This window comes from Nicotiana tomentosiformis, chromosome 6, assembly GCF_000390325.3.
Source record: "Nicotiana tomentosiformis chromosome 6, ASM39032v3, whole genome shotgun sequence".
Classification (NCBI taxonomy): Eukaryota; Viridiplantae; Streptophyta; class Magnoliopsida; order Solanales; family Solanaceae; genus Nicotiana; species Nicotiana tomentosiformis.
The window spans coordinates 36,734,748-36,753,754 of record NC_090817.1 but is presented as its reverse complement, the minus strand read 5'-3'; the positions used below and the strand labels follow the sequence as shown (position 1 = coordinate 36,753,754).

Below are 19,007 nucleotides of genomic sequence, written 5' to 3'. Positions count from 1 at the left end.
ACGAGATGAACATAAGTAAAAATAAAAATCGAGGGTGACGCCGAGGCCTGCGGACGTCGAGCAGGTATACCTTGAAATCTCCAAAAAGATAACTGAACGATCACTGCGTCCGGCACGAGCAGATGTACCTGGATCTGCACAAAAATATGCAGAAGCATAGTATGTGTACACCACAATGGTACCCAGTAAGTATCAAGCCTAACCTCAGTAGAGTAGTGACGAGGCCAGGTCAAGACACATACTAGGATAAGAATGACTAAACAAAATATAGTATAGTCTAATAATGGGAAGCAAAGTAAATAGATGACAATAAGTCAGTACAATAATCTAAGCTAACAACGGGATTTAAGGCAATAAATAAAACAAAAAATGAACACACGATGAGAACAACAAGTAATCAAGTACTGATAATTACAAGTAAGACAAAGGAGGAAACAACAAGAACTGTTTAATCAAAAAGCCTTTTAACATAGAATATACAACAAGAATCACAACCAAGCTACCACGCCTCATAACCTCATTTCACAAATCACAATCACACTCTTTTCTTATATCGCCTTGTGAGCCTTACATTTAGATTTTTGAAAATATTTTTTCTGAAATAGCTACACGCACTTTATCCCCCTTATGTCGCCGTGTGGCTTCAAGTAATTCTCTTACTAGCAACACGCATATAAATCCCACCTTATACCACAGCATGCACATTAATCCATATCTTTATACTGACGTATGTGCATCAATATCTGTAATGACCTGACCGGTCGTTTAGTATAATTGTGTCGTATTTCCCCTTTTGATGCTACATACATGTGTGCTTATGGTTTTTATGACTTACGGGGCTGATTAGTTTTGTTTCGGGAAGATTTTGGATTGAATTGGACCCTTTGGATCTTGGCTTAGAAGCCTAAGTTGATTGTGTTGACCAATGTTTGACTTTTATGGAAACAACCCCAGAACAGTTTTTTAATGGCTTCAATAGCTTCGTATCTTGATTTTGGACTTGGATGAGTGCTCGGAATCAAATTCGGAAGTCCGTAGGTTGATTTGTATTGTTTTACCAAAAATTGGCAATTTGAGGTTTAAAAGTTTAACCGTAGGTTGACTTTTGGCTATCGAGTTCGTAATTTGGTTATCTTTTGGCTATCGGGATCATAATTTGGTTATGGGACTTGGAATAGGTCTTCTATGCTATTTAGAACTTATCTACAAAATTTGGTGTCATTTGGAGTTGATTTGATAGAATTTGAACGCTTGGTTGCAATTCTAGAGGTTCTTGAAGTTTACTTTGAAATTCATGCGTTTTGGTGTCTGATTTGTAGTTCTAGATATTATTTTGCGTTTTGATCATTCGAGAGAGTTCGTATGATGGTTTTATAATTGTGTGGATGTTTGGTTTAGAGACCCGAGGGCTCGGATGAGTTTCAGATATGATTCGGAATGGTTTGAACTGAAAATGAAATTGTTGGTGTGCTGGTGATCTCTTATCGGAATTGCGAGCACCAACCTCAAAATTTGAAGGTGACAGGGGGTAGTCTGATGTCGTAATTGCGACTTACCCCTTCGTATTTGCGAAGTCAACAGGCCTGGGGCTTGGGTCGCATTAGAGACCACTTGTTCACTTTTGCAAAGGTATCCGGCTTCGCAATTGCGAAGCCTTTGTCACAATTGCGATGTTTGTTGAGGCTGTCAGGGTTCGCAAATGTGATCCCTAGTCCACAATTGCGAGGGTTCGCAAATGCAAACCCTGTGTCACAAATGTTGTCACCCTTGCACTTCAGGAAACCTTAGCACAGTTTTGGAGCATGTTCGGTACTCTAGCTCAGACGGAGTTGATTCCACTTGCACCAGCCACATCTCAGGCTGGGGGAGGAGCTCAGACTACCGTGGCCCATACTCTAGAGCAACGGGTCCATGTTGATCAGGTCCTAGAGGTTATGCTAGTGCAGCCTGTTGTTCCGGTTCAGCCCAATGTTAGGGAACTGGAATCTGAGGAGGAGCAGCTTAGACTTTAGAGGTTTAAGGAGCATCATCCCCCTACTTACAGTGGCCTAGCTACGAAGAATGCACATGGTTTTCTAGGGAAGTGCGACCGTATTCTCCGCACCATGGGCATTGTGGAGACGAGTGGAGTTTCTATTACTACCTTCCAGTTGTTAGGAGTAGTGTATTAGTGGTGGCGGGCTTACGAGGAGGGTAGCTTCACTTACATGGACTCAGTTTTCAGAGATGTTCTTGAGAGAGTTTGTTCCCCAGACCCTTCGGGATGTATGGCGCGCAGAGATTGAGCAGCTGCGCCAGGGTGCTATGATAGTGTTAGAGTATGCCATCAGATTCAGTGACTTGTCCAGGCATGCACCTAACTTGGTTTCTACAGTCAGGGAGCGAGTCTGTCGATTCATCGAGGGGCTCAACTATAGTATTAGTTTCAGCATGGATCGAGAGTTGGAGTTAGATACTCCGTACCAACAGATGGTAGAGATTGCGCGGAAGCTGGATGGTATGTGGGGCCGTAAGAGGGAAGACAGGGAGGCCAAGAGACCGCGGGATTTTGGGGGTTATAGTTATGCCCGCTCCCCAGCTGCAGCCCATCATGGTAGACCCTATGTGAGGCATCTAGTTCATTCAGCATTTCTAACTTCTAGTGGTTCTCTGACTATTCTGAGGTCCCAGGTTGCCCACTTTGCTCAACCGCTTTCTAGTGCACCTCCTGCACGGGGTGCCTTCAGCGGTCAGTCCAGCCAACCAGGCCCGAGCCAGTTTGAGCAGCCACACCCGCCGAGTGCTTGCTTTGAGTATGGTGACACCATACATATGGTGAGGGACTGCCCTAGACTCAGGAGGGGTGCACCTCCACGCACTACTCAGGCTCCACGGATTCCACTTGGACCACAAACTTCACAGGCCATGGTTGTTGATCCAATTGCCACCCCACCTCTACAGCCAGCCAGGGGTGGGGGTCAGGCGGGTAGAGGTTGCCCTAAAAGGGGAGGCCATGCCAGATCCTATGCTTTTTCGGGCAAGACGGAGGCAGTCACATCAGACACAGTCATTATATGTATGGTTCTGGTTTGACATATACATCAGTCTTATTTGATCCAGGATCCACTTATTCATATGTTTCATCTTACTTTGCTACGTATTTGGATATATCTCATGATTCTTTTAGTGTTCATGTTTACTTGTCCTCGCTTGTGGGAGATTTTATTGTTGTGTACTGTGTGTATCGGTCGTGTTTAGTCGTTATTGGTGGTTTTGAGACCAGAGTTGATCTATTGCTACTCAATATGGTAGACGTTGATGTGATCTTGGTCATGGACTGGTTGTCGCTCAATAATGTTATTCTCGATTATCACGCCAAGATTTTGACATTGTAAATGCCAGGTTTACCATAGTTGGAGTGGAGATGTACATTGGATTATGTTCCTAGCAGGGTTGTGTCCTTTATAAAGGCTCAGCGGATGATAAAGAAGGGTTGTGATGCATATCTAGCCTTTGTGAGGGATGTTAGTGTTGATACTTCTATCGTTGAGTCAGTCCCGGTAGTGAGAGACTTCCCAAATATATTTCCAACAGATCTTTCAGGCATGCCCCTCGATAGAGATATCGATTTTGGTATTGACTTGTTGTCGGGCACTCATCCCATTTATATCCCACCCTAACGCATGGCACCGGTAGAGTTGAAAGAGTTGAAGAAGCAGTTGCAAGACTTGCTTGATAAGGGTTTCATTCATCCTAGTGTGTCGCCTTGGGGTTCTCCGATTCTGTTTGTTAAGAAAAGGATGGTTCTATGCGCATATGTATTGATTATCGACAGTTGAACAAGGTTACATTGAAAAACATGTGCCTATTACCGCACATTGATGATTATTTGATCAGCTACAGGGTGCCAGAGTGTTCTCGAAGATTGATTTAGGGTCAGGGTATCATCAGCTAAAGATTTGAGATCCAGATATTTCGAAGACCGCCTTTAGGACTCGGTAAGGTAACTACGAGTTCCTTGTGATGTCATTTAGGCTAACCAACGCCCCAGCACCATTTATGTACCTAATGAACAGTGTATTCTAGCCATACCTTGATTCATTCATCATTGTGTTTATTGACGACATCTTGGTGCACTCCCACAATCAGGAAGATCATGATCAGCATCTGAGGATCATGCTCCAAACCTTGAAGGAGAAGAAATTGTATGCAAAATTCTCAAACTGTGAATTCTGGCTTGATTCGGTAGCATTTTTGGGTAATGTGGTATCGAGTGAGGGGATTAAGGTAGATCCAAAGAAGTTTGAAATAGTTCAGAGTTGGCCCTGACCGTCTTCAGCTGCTGAGATTCAGAGTTTCCTTGGTTTGGCTGGGTATTATCGTCGTTTTGTAGAGGGTTTCTCATCTATTGTTGCACCTATTACCAGATTGACACAAAAGGGTGCTCCTTTTAGATTGTCTGAGGAGTGTGAGGCGAGCTTTCAAAAGCTCAAGACTACCTTGACTACAGCCCCGGTGTTGGTGTTGCATGTGGGCTCGGGGTCTTAAGCTGTGTATTGCGATGCGTCACACTTAGGACATGGTGTGGTGTTGATGCAAGACGGTAGGGTGATTGCCTATGCGTCTCTGACGAGCTCGAAACACAAACTTAAATTATGCTCACTAGACAAAAATAGTATAGTATAATATCGTATCTAGAGGGAAAACATAAAAGTATAGGAAAACATAGATATGGAGAAATTCATCGCAAATACAATAAAAGTATAGGAAAACATAAATTCAAACCAAACTCGGGTCTTGAGTGAGGAAGGAATGATGAAATCCTTGTGCTCGTGTTCTTCCAACTCCTCCTTAGCCTCCTTAGGTCGAATATGTGTCAAAAGTCCAAAAAATAACGTTTTTCCATGTATTTATACCAAGTGGGGTCGGGCCCAAACGAAATAACCTTCTCCTAGCCGAAATAGGATTGTCACTCTGTAAAAATTGCACGCCGCATAGGACGACGCGCTACGCGGGGAATTAGTTGGGAAATCTAGAGAGCTAGTTCTGATAGGCAGCAGAGATTTACACAGTCGCGGCGCGCCAAACTAGTGAGGTTTTCTCAGAGTACGACTCAAATCTCAATTAAGCCCAGCTTAATACCTTGGGCTTTTACTCAGACTTCAAAGCTCCAAATCACTCAAATTCATTCCATAACATCTACATAACTCGGAATCACTCCTACAAGGTATACAACACACAATTAGTGCAAAACACTATCAATTAAAGCTCAAAACGAATAAAATGGAGTAAATTAGAGTGCAATAAGCAACTAAAATACGAGATTATAGCCTACCATCAATACCCCACACTTAAATCATTGCTCGTCCTCGAGCAATCAAACTACACTTCACATAGACACGACCTTTTTCAACAACTCTCATTACTCATCAGACCAAGAATATTTAAAATAGATTAAGCACAATATCGTAACATACTTGCCTCAAGATTTGACTCAAAAGCACCACGCATTATTTATAACCCGCTCACTTACTCTAACACAGAGGTCAACGACATTACCTTTAGTTCCACACACAATAGAATTTAAGAACAATTAGGAACTCAAGATAGAAAGAATTCACTCACTCTCAGATACAATATTCATATGCCACAATTGACGTACCATAAGCTTGCCCGTAGTGTACTACTCTACTAATTGAGCTCATTCAGTCAAGAATCAAGTAGGACTTTAACTGGTTGTAATATAGGCTGCGGAATGGGTATGATACATTTAGATATAAGAGTGACTACACCTCCATAAGCACTTTAATACATGCAATTAACCATTCAAAACCCCACACTTATGTCAAACCATAACTCCACCTTTACATCATAATACATTAACTCCCAACTTCTTAAAGCACAATTACATCAAGTTACCACTATCAAGGAATATATTTCACAATCATACAATTTTTTTTTTCAATTCAAGTGGCTCTTACTTCTTCAAAACAATGCACTTTTCTCCTTATTTCATTAGTTCCACTCAAAAACAAAACCAACCACCCCACACTTTAACTTTTGCAAAGTTCATAACAAATTTAAGTGCTCATGAGAGGTACAAGATTCAAATAGATGGTCAATTCAAACAAATGGTTAGGGCTTGTACTGTGGTTGCCAAAGAAACAGGATTACAGGCTCAACAGGGTTAACTAAGATACATAACAAATAGGTAGGTAATAGCATATAACTGGCTCAACAAAGAAATGCCTATATCACTTCCAATACTGAATAAAACTATTATTTCGCTTTGCAAACACACGAGGTAAATTTTAGACATCAAATGCAATGCACAGAATAACACAAAACCTCACACCCACATGGCACATAACTCACTCAGGATCTGACTCATCAAGACACTCTAGTCAAAGCAGTTAAGCTAAGTTAAGATTATACAATTTAAGGTACTTATACAAGAGTCAAAAACTGAGCCTAAGCGTCACAACTAAAGCACTCACTATTCTCAAGGCATACTAAAGTTCAGAGACATTGCTTTCAATTCAAATCATAGCACAAGGTTTCCTACTCCTAACAAAAATAAAAACTAATTACACTCGGTTCAAACAAAACCCTTGAAAAAGAACTGCGGCACAAAGAAAACTCAAGGGGGAATTAATACACTACCTAACAAAAGAAATGTTTTTTGTCTTTTTCTTTTGACTTTAATCCCTCAAGAAATCCGTCAAATGATATCCATCGTTGGGAAAAATCGAATAAATTTCAATTTTTATGGTTTTTTTAATTTTCCAACTACTACAACTAACACATATACATAAAGCATACAATATACAACATACCCCCACCCACACTTTAAGTTGTGGCATATCCCCATGATACACAATTAAAAAGCATAAGATAAAGGTAACTTCCCTGAACATCTAGTCGGAGTCTGAGTCGAAGTCGGGCTCTATTCCTCGCCTTCAAACTAACACGCACATCTATGCTGATACCTTCTTCTCAGTCTTTTTGGGGTACACCCCACACTAATCTTTCTCACTTAATTCAGCCTTCTCTTTTAAGCCCTTCACTTTCCATTCAACACTTGCAGTTGGTTTTTCCTTTTGTGCCCCATTTTCTATGTTTATATCAAACGTCGCCATCTCCTCGCCCACTCTAAGCATGAGTTTCCTGTCATGTATATCAAATATAGCTCTACTCGTCTCTAAGAATGGTCTTCCTAGGATGAGGGGGACCTCCTTGTTTTCCTCCATTTTCACCACTATAAAATATACATGAAATACGAACTTATCCACCCGAACTAACATATCTTCCACTATCCCCTCGGGTGTTAAGGTCGTTTGGTTTGCCATCTGCAAAGCTATTGGCACCGACCTTATCTCTCAAATCTCCTTCTCCAGTTTCCTGTAAATAGATAGAGGCATTAGATTAATTGAAGCACCAGAATCACATAATGATTTATCAAAATTGATAGTTCCTAATAAGTAAGGTATAGTAAAACTCCATGGATCTCCACACTTTTGTGGGAGTTTATTTTGCAATATAGCGTTGCAATGCTCTGTAAGCTTGACCACTGAGATCTCTTCTATTTTCCTCTTCTTTGTCAGGATCTCCTTCATAAATTTGGCATAAGCAGGCATTTGTGAGAGCACTTCTATGAATGGTAGGTTCACATGAACCTGTTTTAGCATATCCAGAAATTTCTCCAACTGGTTGTCAAACTTTTCTCTACATAGCTTCTCAGGGAAAGGTAAAGCAGGCATATGCTCGCTCTTCTCAGGTTCCTCCCTTCTCTATTTTTCTTCCTTCTTCTTCTTCTCAGTTTTCATTGGGCCTTTCTTCTTCTTGTCATCATCACTTTTCAGCTGCTCCCCACTTTTCTTTTGCAATTATCACATATTTTTGGATTAGGGTGGGATCCTTCAACACTTGCCCACTTCTCAAGGTCACATCATTTACTGTTTCTTTGGGATTTCTTTCAGTATTAGCGGGGAGAGTTCCTGGAATCCTCTCAAACAATAGAGTGGCTAGCTGCCCAACCTGTCTTTCCAAGTTTCAAAAACCAATATCTATTTCTTTGATAGTTTCTCCATGCTCCCGTATAGCTGCTCTATGAGTTTCAAGCCTCTCATCAGTTTTTAGAATAAATGTCTTCATGAGATCTTTTATGCCAGACTGAATGGGCTGTTGAGGTAGAAATTATTGCCTCTGCTGATTTTGGAATGCTGGAGCTCCTAGTCCCTGGGGTCTAGAGTTATTTTGTTGCCATGCATTCGCGATAACCCCAGGTGAACTCCATAAAAAACTAGGGTGCCTCTGACCCATTGCGTTAAAATGGTAGTTCCCCACAGCATTTACTTCCTCAGTTGAGGCTTGACACTCCTGAGTAGGGTGTTCTCGTCCGCATATATCACAAGCTGCATGAGGCTCACTTTGTATCGAGGCTAAGGTCAACTTTAGTATTTCTTTGGCTATAGCATTAAGTTGTACCTGCATAGATGTGTTATAATCAGCTTGGTGGACACCACTTGATCTTCTTCTCTCAGCACTCTCAGAGGGGCACAGATTAGCATCTTCAGATAACTCATCAAGAATTGTAACTATCTCCTCTAGAGTCTTCTTCATCAATGAGCCTCCAGCTGTATTGCTCAATGTTCTATGTGAGGCCGGTGTCAATTCATCCCAAAAGTCCTGGAGTTGTATCCAGAGTTCAATTCTGCTATGTTGACACTTCCTAACAATCTCCTTAAACCTCCCACATGCTTCAAAAATAGTTTCATTCTCTTTATAGCAGAAGTTATGGATTTCTCTTCTAAACTTGCCCGTCTTAGCTAAGGAAAAATAATTAATCAAGGAATTTTCTGGTCATCTCCTCCCAAGTTCTAATTGATCATGTGGGTAAGCTTTGAAGCCACTATTTTGCATCATCATTAAGAGAAAAGAGAATTCCCTTAGATACAGTGCATCTTGTGACACACCATTGTATTAAAAGGTGTTCATAACCTCCTCGAAGTCCATTAGATGTGTATTTGGATCTTTGTTTGGCTTCCCTCTGAAGACACAACAATTTTGAAGGGTTTGAAGTAACCCTTGCTTTAACTCGAAACGGTTCGCTGGAATTAGAGGTGGTCTAACACTTGATAAACCTTGATTGTAGACCGGTCTAGCATAATCTCCAAGTGGTCTCCCGGGCATGGGAGCTATATTTCTGAACTGGTCTGCACCCAAGGGTTGATTCTGAGCAAGTCTCTGGCACCTCTCTTCTTCATAGATAATATGTGCATCTCTAGTAGCTACTTTCTCAGCATCCCGTGCAGCTTTTTCTCTTCGTTGGGATGCCTCTCTTGCAGCCAAATCCACATTATCTTTACCGTTTCCAGCCATATCCTTGGTTGAGGATTGCCTAACCTTTTCTGATGTATCGGTGAGATTTTTTTTCTTCCTCAGTTGTCACAGTTGTTTTTCAATTTATGGCTCGTATGGTAGCACTTCCTTTGAAGAAGTTCTAGCCATGCATCACTCTGAACCTGTAATCTGTGCACAGTCAAAGAACACCAACCGTAAAAAGGGAAAAATAAAATAAAATAAAAAGAAAAATTCCCGAATTAACATTACAAACTATTTCAAACACTATTGATTGCCAATCCCCGGCAACGGCACCAAAATTTGATGAGCTCGAAACACACACTTAAATTATGCTCGCTAGTCAAAGATAATATAGTATAATATCGTACCCATTGGGATTGGAGTTAAACAGTATTTTCGTAGTTTCTAGCTTGATTGATATCTAGGAGAATCAACAATTGAGATTTATATGATGAATAACTAAAATTAACTACGAATCTAAAGTTATTGACTAATGACAATCGAAACAAAGGTAAGCAGGGAAGTTATCAATGGGAGAAAATAGGGGTTGATAGGATAGGTGCAATATAATTGTTTGGGATTTAACTCTAGATTATTCACTTCTAATGTTTAAGTGAGTCTCTCTAATTCACTTAATTATTAGTTCAAACGTTCAGCAAAAACTCCTCTCTCGATTAAGTCTTAACCTCACGAGATGAACCAATTTAAGCACGTGAAGATATGCAAGAATGCGTAGTGCATCGGTCTTTAGGAGAACCTCTCTCGATTACCCTCCTAACTAGGTTTAACCAATAATTTAACTAGCCTCTTTCGATTACTAAGAAGAATTAATGAACTCAACCAATAATATAATGCAAAGATATTACAAGTTATGCCTCCCTTGATTACATGAACAAGTGAATATAGATGCAATAGTTAAATCATCCAAAATGCTTCAATACATAAAACTAAAGTTATAATCCACAAACTATCATCAATACACCAAATCCATCAAACCCTAAAGAGAACTACTCCATAGATATGGAGCAATTCATCACAAATATAATTAAAGTACAGAAAAACATAAATTCAATCCAAATTCGGGTCTTGAGTGAGGAAGGAATAATGAAATCCTTGTGCTTTTGCTTCTCCAACTTCTCCTTGGCTTCCTCAGGTCTAAAGTGTGTCAAAAGTCCAGAAAATAACGTTTTTCCGTGTATTTATACCAAGTAAGGTCGGGCCTAGACGAAATCACCTTCTCCTAGCCGAATTATGGTTGTCACTCTGTAAATATTGCACAGGCAAGCCGCATGGGGAGACGCGCCATATGGGGCATTAGTGGGGAAATACAGAGAGCTAGTTCTGACAGGCAGCAGAGATTTACAAAGCCGCGGCGTGCCACGCGCTGCACTAGTGAGGTTTTCCAGACTTGGTCCTCGACCCCCGAACATGATCTCGATTTAATCCCTTGGGCTTTTACTCAGACTTCAAAGCTCCAAATCACTCGAATTCATTCCATAACATCTACATAGCTCGGAATCACTCCTACAAGGCATACAACACATAATTAGTGCAAAATACTATCAATTAAAGCTCAAAACGAATAAAATGCAGTAAATTGGAGTGCAATAAGCGACTAAAATATGAGATTATAGACTACCATCAGTCTCGGCAGTTGAAGGTCCATGAGAATAATTATCCGATCCACGACTTGGAATTGGCAGTTGTTGCTCATGCATTGAAGATTTGGAGACACTATTTTTACGATGTCCCATGTGAGGTCTATACTGACCATTGGAGTCTACAGCATCTGTTCAAATAGAAAGATCTTAACTTGCAGCAGCGGACATGGTTAGAGTTAATTAAAGATTATGATATCACTATTCTATATTATCCTGATAAGGCCAACATGGTGGCTGATGCCTTGAGCAGAAAGGTGGAGAGTTTGGGCAGTTTAGCATATCTACCGGAAGTAGAGAGGCCACTAGCCCTGGATGTTCATGCCTTGGCTAATCAGTGTGTTCCATTGGATATTTTGGAGCCCATCTGGGTTCTTGCTTGTATGGTCTCTCGGTCTTTCTTATATGAGCGCATCAGAGAGCGTTAGTATCACAACCCCCATTTTCTTGTCCTTAAGAACACAGTACAGCACATCAATGCCAAGGATTTTTCTATCGGAGATGACAGGGTGTTACGGATGCAGGGCCGATTATGTGTGCCCAATGTAGATGGGTTATGTGAGTTGATCCTTCAGCAGGCCTACAGTTCGCGGTACTCCATTCATCCGGGTGCTGCTAAGATGTATCAGGATTTGAGACAGCACTATCTGTGGAGGAGAATGAAGAAAGATATAGTGGAGTATGTGGCTCGGTGCCTAAATTGTCAGCATGTGAAATATGAGCATCAGAGGCCAGGCGGTTTGCTTTAGAGACTTAAGATTCCCTAAGTGGAAATGGAAGCGTGTTACCATGGACTTCATTGTTGGGCTACCACAGACCTTGAAGAAATTTGACGCGATATGGATGATTGTGGACAGGTTGACCAAGTTAGCTCATTCCATTCTGGTGGTGACTACCTATTCTTCAGACAAGCTGGCTCAGATCTATATCAGTGAGATTGTCCGACTTCATGGCGTGCCGGTTTCCATTATCTCTGACCGGGGCACGCAGTTTACATCGCACTTCTAGAGAGTTGTTCAGCGTGAGTTAGGCACACAGGTTGAGTTGAGTACAACATTTTACCTCCATACGGACGGGCAGTCCAAGCGCACCATTTAGATATCAGAGGATATGCTTCGTGCATGTGTTATGGATTTTGTGGGTTCTTGGGATCAGTTCTTGTCGCTTGCAGAGTTCGCCTACAATAACAGGTACCAATCGAGAATTCAGGTGGCTCCTTATGAGGAACTATATAGGAGATGGTGTCGTTCTCCAAATGGTTGGTTTGAGCCGGGAGAGGATAGGTTGTTGGGCACAGATTTGGTTCGAGAAGCCTTGTAAAAAGTCAAGCTGATTCAAGATCGGCTTCGTACAGCCCAATCTAGATAGAAGATTTATTCTTATCGAAAGGTTCGTGATATAGCATTTATGGTTGGAGAGTGGGTTTTGCTTCGGGTTCCACCCATGAAGGGTGTGATAAGATTCGGCAAGAAGAGCAAGTTGAGCCCTAGGTATATCGGTCCTTTTGAGATCCTTGAGAGAGTTGGTGAGGTGGCCTACAAGCTTGCATTGCCACCTAGCTTATCTGAAGTTCACTCGGTGTTCCATGTTTCTATGCTCTGAAAGTATTATGGTGATCTGTCCCATGATTTAGACTGCAGCTCAGTCCAATTGGACAAGGATTTGACTAATATTGAGAAGCCGGTGGCTATCTTGGACAGACAGGTCCGGAAGTTGAGATCAAAGAACATTGCTTCAATGAAGGTTGAATGAAGGGGTCATTCGGTCTAGGAGGAGACCTGGGAGGCCGAGAACAACATGCATAGTCGTTATCCTCACTTTTTCATCACTTTATGCATGTTCGAATACGAACGTTTGTTTTACGGGGGAGAATGTAACGACCCGACTGGTCATTTTGTGTAATTGTGCCTCATTTCCCCTTTTGATGCTTCACACATGTTTATTTATGGTTTTTATAACTTACGGTGCTGATTAGTTTCGTTCTGGGAAGATTTCTGGTTGAATTGGACCCTTTGGCTCTTGGTTTAGAAGCCTAAGTTGATTATGTTAACCAATATATGTCTTTTGTAAAAATGATCCTAGAACGGTGTTTTGATGGCTCTAGTAGCTTCGTATCTTGATTTTGGACTTGGCTGTGTGTCCGGAATCGAATTCAGAAGTCCGTAGGTTGATTTGTGTTGTTTTACCTAAAATTGATAATTTTAGGTTTAGAAGTTTGATCGTAGATTGACTTTTGTCTATCGGGATCGTAATTTTGTTTTGGGACTTGGAATAGGTCTGTTATGCTATTTAGAACTTGTCTAGAAATTTTGGTGTCATTTGGAGTTGATTTGATAGGATTCGGACGCTTGGTTGCAATTCTAGAGGTTCTTGAAGTTTACTTTGAAATTCATGCGTTTTGGTGTCTGATTCGTAGTTCTAGATATTATTTTGTATTTTGATCATGCGAGCGAGTTCGTATGATGTCGTTAGACTTGTGTGGATGCTTGGTTTGGAGCCTCGATGGCTCGGATGAGTTTCGGACGTGATTCGGAATGGTTTGAACTGAAAATGAAATTGTTGGTGTGTTGATGCTCTGTTGTCGCAATTGCGAGCACCAGCCTCGCAATTGCGAAGGTAACAAGGGGTGGTCTGATGTCTCAATTGCGACTTACCCCTTTGCATTTGCGAAGTCAACAGACCTGGGACTGTGGTTGCATTTGCGACCACTTGGTCGCTTTTGCGAATGTATCCAGCTCGCAATTGCGATATTTTTTAGGGTGTCAGGGTTCGCAAATGTGATCCCTGGTCAGCAATTGCGAGGGTTCGCATCTATGTAGCAAATACGACATCTACAACTAGACATAAGGGCTGAAAAGTCGGGATTTAGTCTTATTTCTTGCTAAAGAAGTGTTAAAAATAAAATTAAAAATACAATGAAAACTTACTCGGTGGAAAAACCAATCATCGAAGTTCATGTTCCTATTGCTCTGCTCGTACTCACTATTTAAAATAACCATAACAATGAGAAACGCTAACAAAAATAGATTGAAAATTTAATACCATAAAGAAATAATACTGTAGAAATAGTTGAACTTCTTCACAATCTCTCAAAACATAAAGATGAGCTTTTTTTCACTCAAGCTCTTCAAGATTTCTGGAGGTATATCTCAATAATGTGCAGCCCTTTTGTTCAAATATTGATAATCCATTGTATGACTCAACATGATCACCTTCATAATGTTTGTCCACTGGATCATAATCTCTCCTGCTTCTATGTAAATACCTTGAACAAAATATTAGACTTTCTTCAACAATATACCCTTCTGCAATAGATCCTTCAGGTCGACATCTGTTACGAATAGAACATTTCAATTTGCGCAAGAATCTACATGATATAACAGGCAGTTAAATGCTTAGCATGATAAATTAATAAACCACAAAAAATTAAACCGAGATTGTGAAATAGATAAACACACCGCTCTAGTGGGTACATCCACCTATATTGTACAGGTCCAACAATCTTAGCCTCTTGTGGAAGATAAATGACCAAGTGCACCATAATATCAAAAAAAGTTGGTAGGAATATGTTTTTCTAATTTGGTTAACATTATTGGAATTTGAGTTGCAAGCTGGTCTAACACATCAACTCTTACTGTTTTTTAACACAACTCTCTGAAAAAAATACTTAGCTCGATAATAGCAGCATAGACATTGCTCGGCACAACTCCACGAATTGCAAAAGGAAGCGGTTGTTCCAAAAGAATATGAGAATTATGACTCTTTAATCCATAAATTTTACGATCCTTTAACTTTATGCACCGTGATATATTTGAAGAATAACCATCTGGAATTTTAATAGTTTTCAAAAACCTATATACTTTAGACTTTTCTTTCGGTGATAAAGTATAGCATGCTGCTGGATAATACCACTTTCCATATCTTTGAGTTGGATGCAAATCTCTTCTTACACCTATTTCCTTCAAATCACGACGAGCATTTAGATTATCTTTTATTTTTCTTTTCATATCTAATAACGTCCCAATAATATTGTCACACACATTTTTTTTAATGTGCATGATATCTAAATTGTGACGTATTAAATTATTTTTCCAATAAGAAAGTCTAAAAAAAGATACTTTTCTTCCTCCAGTTATGAGTGGCTTTACCTTTTTCATGTCTTTGTTTCTTCTGGGTCTTACCAAATTGAATATCTTCCAAGCTAGTCAACTGGTTTAAAATATCATCTCCATAAAGAATTTTCGGAGCAAGTCTTCTTTCTACTTCCCCATAAAATCACATTTATTACTCCGCCACTTATGTTTAGATGATAAAACTTTATGAGCACCCATGTAAGAAAACTTACGACCATACTTTAGAAGAGTAGACGGAGTCGCTTTATTTCATGAAGGGGCAAGACAAAGCTCTCTTTGTGCTCCATCCAGACAAGTAGGCATAAGCTGAAAAATCATTTATAGTCCATAAGAGTGCTACCCGCATACAAAAGTTCTCCTTTCTCAAAGAATCATATGTAATTACTCCATTATACTACAATTCTTGCAACTCATATATCAAAGGTTCTAAGTACACATCGATGTCATTTCCAAGAGCTTTAGGACCAGGTATCAACAAAGAAAAGAAGCAATATGGTTGTTTCATGTACATCCAACGGGATAGGTTATACACAGTATAATTACTAGCCAAGTGCTATGAGAAACACTTAAATTGCTAAAAACATCAAATGTTAATCCAAGACTAGCATTACGAGGATCTCTAGCAAAACCCGGATTAGATGTGTAAAAATGGTCCACGCATCAGAGTCAGTTGGATGTCTAAGAACCCATCATTCAAACGTTGATTATGATGTCATGTCATATCTAAAGTTATTTCTCAAGACATAAACAACCTTTGCAATCTTAATTTTAAGAGGAAGTAGCGTAAAATTTTTCGAGAAACATTGTTTCCATTCTTAACTGGAGTAACTCCATTAGTTTTTTGACCTTTCATTTGATTTCCACCTTGACTCACCACAAACGAAGCAAGATTCTGCTTTTGCATTATATTTCCAAAATAACATGCAGTCATTTTCACAAGCATGTAATTTTTTCATAACGAAGACCTAAATTTTGAATCAATTCCTTTGCTCCATAAAATAATTCTGGTAAAGTTTCACCAGAAGGAAGTGCTCGTTTAATTAGCTTCATTATGCTATCAGTTGCTATATCACTCAATCCAAAAAGACACTTAATTTCGAACAGTTCCACAATCATTAATAACTTGGAGAATTGCTCGCAGCCAGGATAAAGTTGTTTTGTAGCATCATCCAACAATTTAGAAAATTCAAAAGCAAGTTCCAAAGTGTAAACATCTTTACGCATAACCCCACCAGAATAATCCATGATATTAGAGCCAGCAGCATCTTAAATCATATCAAATATATCACTACCTTGCTCTTTTCTTACTTCCTCTTGTCTTAATTCATTATTGTTAATGCTTTATCTTTAAATGAAAACTCTCCATGATAATGCTAACGAGTGTAACCCTTGACTATTCTAAAAATTATTAAATGTTCCCTGACTTCATCTCTAGTCTTATGGAAAATATTATTGCATTTCTTACAAGGACAAACATTTCACCTTCTAGTTCTATATGCTCAAAAGTAAATTGAAGAAAATCATCAACTCCTTTTAAATACACATTGCTCAATCTATCGGTACAACGCATTCAAGTCTTGTCCATTTCAAATTTCCTACAAAGAAAAAAATAAGATCAGTATGCATCAAAAAAGAAAGATCCCAGATTTGCAAGAGTTAAACACAACCGGTATTCTAAAGAGCCCAAACATTGAACTTTCGGCTAGAAATAAATGGAAGATATAGACTTTTAATTTCAAGACACATTCCTTTCTCTTTTCCTTTTTCTTTTCCTTCGCCAGCAAAGCTTAATAAATACATCATAAAAATGGTTGAAGATCGAAGAAGTTTCCGCCGACGAGGCATCTCCATTATTATCAAATTCAAACCCAAACTCGAACCCGACAATATGAGTCTAATAACACCTAAGTCAACTCCCGTTAAACCTATGAACTCTCCACTTCTTCAAATTGCTAACTTTAGACAAATAGAACCAAAATCTTCTAGGAGTATGCAAATTCAAAATAGAACATACGTCCAAGTCCAAAATCACCATACGAACCTAGAGAAACTATCAAATCCCGATTCTGTGGTCGTTTACTCAAAAGTCAAACGTTGGTCAACTCTTCCAACTTAAAGCTTTCAAACTGAGAATTACTCTATCAAATCAATCCCGAACTTTCCGAAAATCAAAATCAATCATACACGCAAGTCAAAATACATCATGTGAAGCTACTCAAAGTCTCAAACCACTGAAGGGAATGTTAATGCTCAAAACGACCGGTTGGGTCGTTATATGCTCCCCCACTTAAATATATGTTCATCCTCGAACGTGCCAAGAGTTGTTCCAAAACCATCAAATCACTGTATAAGCTCACCATACACATACCCATGGGTGATCCCGTATTATCTCAATCCATATAAGTCGATTAACATGATCCGGCTGAAGATTCTTCCTTCGACCTTAGTCCACAAGCCTTAGAATGAAATTCCAACATCCAGAATTCTCTATAAGATCCGTTCTTTGTACATGTATATTGTACCAATTCCCACAATTCGCATCAAGTCATAAACATAATCCCAACATGTAACCACACGATGTACCGCATAACTCACATACTCATAACCACAACTTCCAACCACAATGGCTGCTCATTACCAAATTCGGTACCGATGATATACTTCATATCAGATAAAACCTCATTCCAAACCTTCACAACACTGTAATGAAGAAAGAAATATGTAGAAATTCATATCCATCCATCAACTCAACAAGTTGTGGAGTTCTCTCGTGTCAAGAACCGTTGTCGAATTCTAAGTTGACTAATGATATTATTCTTCCAAACATACCTTGACCAAATTCGATGGCACTAATTCCAGGTCCAAATAAGAGAACTGTCCAACAAGTTCAACAGATACAACCACAAAGCACAATGCTATGCACCCATCCCATAAGGGAGAAGCAAAACACACGAAATAAGCACAAGGATCATAACCTAACATAACTCTGCTACGGTGCGTAACCCGATCCACATGGAATACCCATCGAGCCATATTGCTTACAATCATCAAACACATATGTATCAACAGCAAGCACGCAAAGTGCTTGACCATAACCATGGAGAAATGGATAGCACAATATACCACAGACAGGAAAAGCACGACTAAGGTTCAATAAGCAACTCAACACCCCAAGATCCATCTCGCTCAAATCTCGCCATAAGGCCTAAATAGAACCACATCATGCGTGTGAATAGTCGAGTAATCCCACAACCCATCGTACCATAAGAGAGTAATACACGGAACATATCATAGCACGAATAAGATCAATTCTAGTCGATGACACACCCCTAGCAATTGTTGTTCTGAATAAACAAATCTTATCCGATGTAGAATACACCTTCTCATTAGGTCTACCAATGGGTCCCCAAATCGATTTCGATTATCCCATAATAGGTAAATAACCTTCCAAAAGCCCACTGTGGCATATCCATAACACATACGTTTAGTTGTCTAACCATTAACACATCTTCACAATCTATAACCAAGGAATAGTCTGCCTCTGAGAACATCCAGTCTCTACACCTCAAGAATACAGGAATCTCCATATCTGATCCTAACTCTCCCACTCAAATGACTGACACATTACTCATATACTATCACCTCATGTGAAATACTCCCATATTTCTTCCGCGTCGGTTAGAAAATCATGAACATCAATGATTACCAACCATGCAATCTCTATAGTACCAATCAAACATCTGCAAGTCAAAACATAATGTGTCTTCTACAACACACACATTTCTCAGACGATATCAGATAGTGTCAGCATCCGTCTAAACACTTTAAATCTCCCATGCTATTTAGAGCTCATGACCTTCCTTTTGAAACTGAA

General features: G+C 39.7%; 1 protein-coding gene and 1 long non-coding RNA gene across 2 annotated transcripts; one reads left to right on the top strand and one right to left on the bottom strand.

Annotated features, from left to right (window-relative positions):
• The first annotated feature begins 2,226 nt into the window (after positions 1-2,226).
• On the top strand, positions 2,227-3,072 carry LOC138893809 (uncharacterized). The gene has a single exon (XM_070178472.1). It carries the CDS (start codon positions 2,227-2,229, stop codon positions 3,070-3,072), a length of 846 nt encoding a protein of 281 aa, XP_070034573.1.
• Positions 3,073-13,890: 10,818 nt separating this feature from the next.
• Positions 13,891-15,650, bottom strand: LOC108944996 (uncharacterized). The gene is made up of 3 exons (XR_001969136.3): positions 14,459-15,650; positions 14,059-14,367; positions 13,891-13,982 (listed from the first exon to the last, which is right to left on the bottom strand). It is a non-coding gene; the product is annotated as an uncharacterized lncRNA (long non-coding RNA).
• Between the last annotated feature and the right edge of the window lie 3,357 nt (positions 15,651-19,007).

Bases quoted from the DNA above. Each gene is read 5' to 3' on its own strand.
- LOC138893809 (XM_070178472.1), top strand. From the start codon at position 2,227: ATGTTCTTGAGAGAGTTTGTTCCCCAGACCCTTCGGGATGTATGGCGC.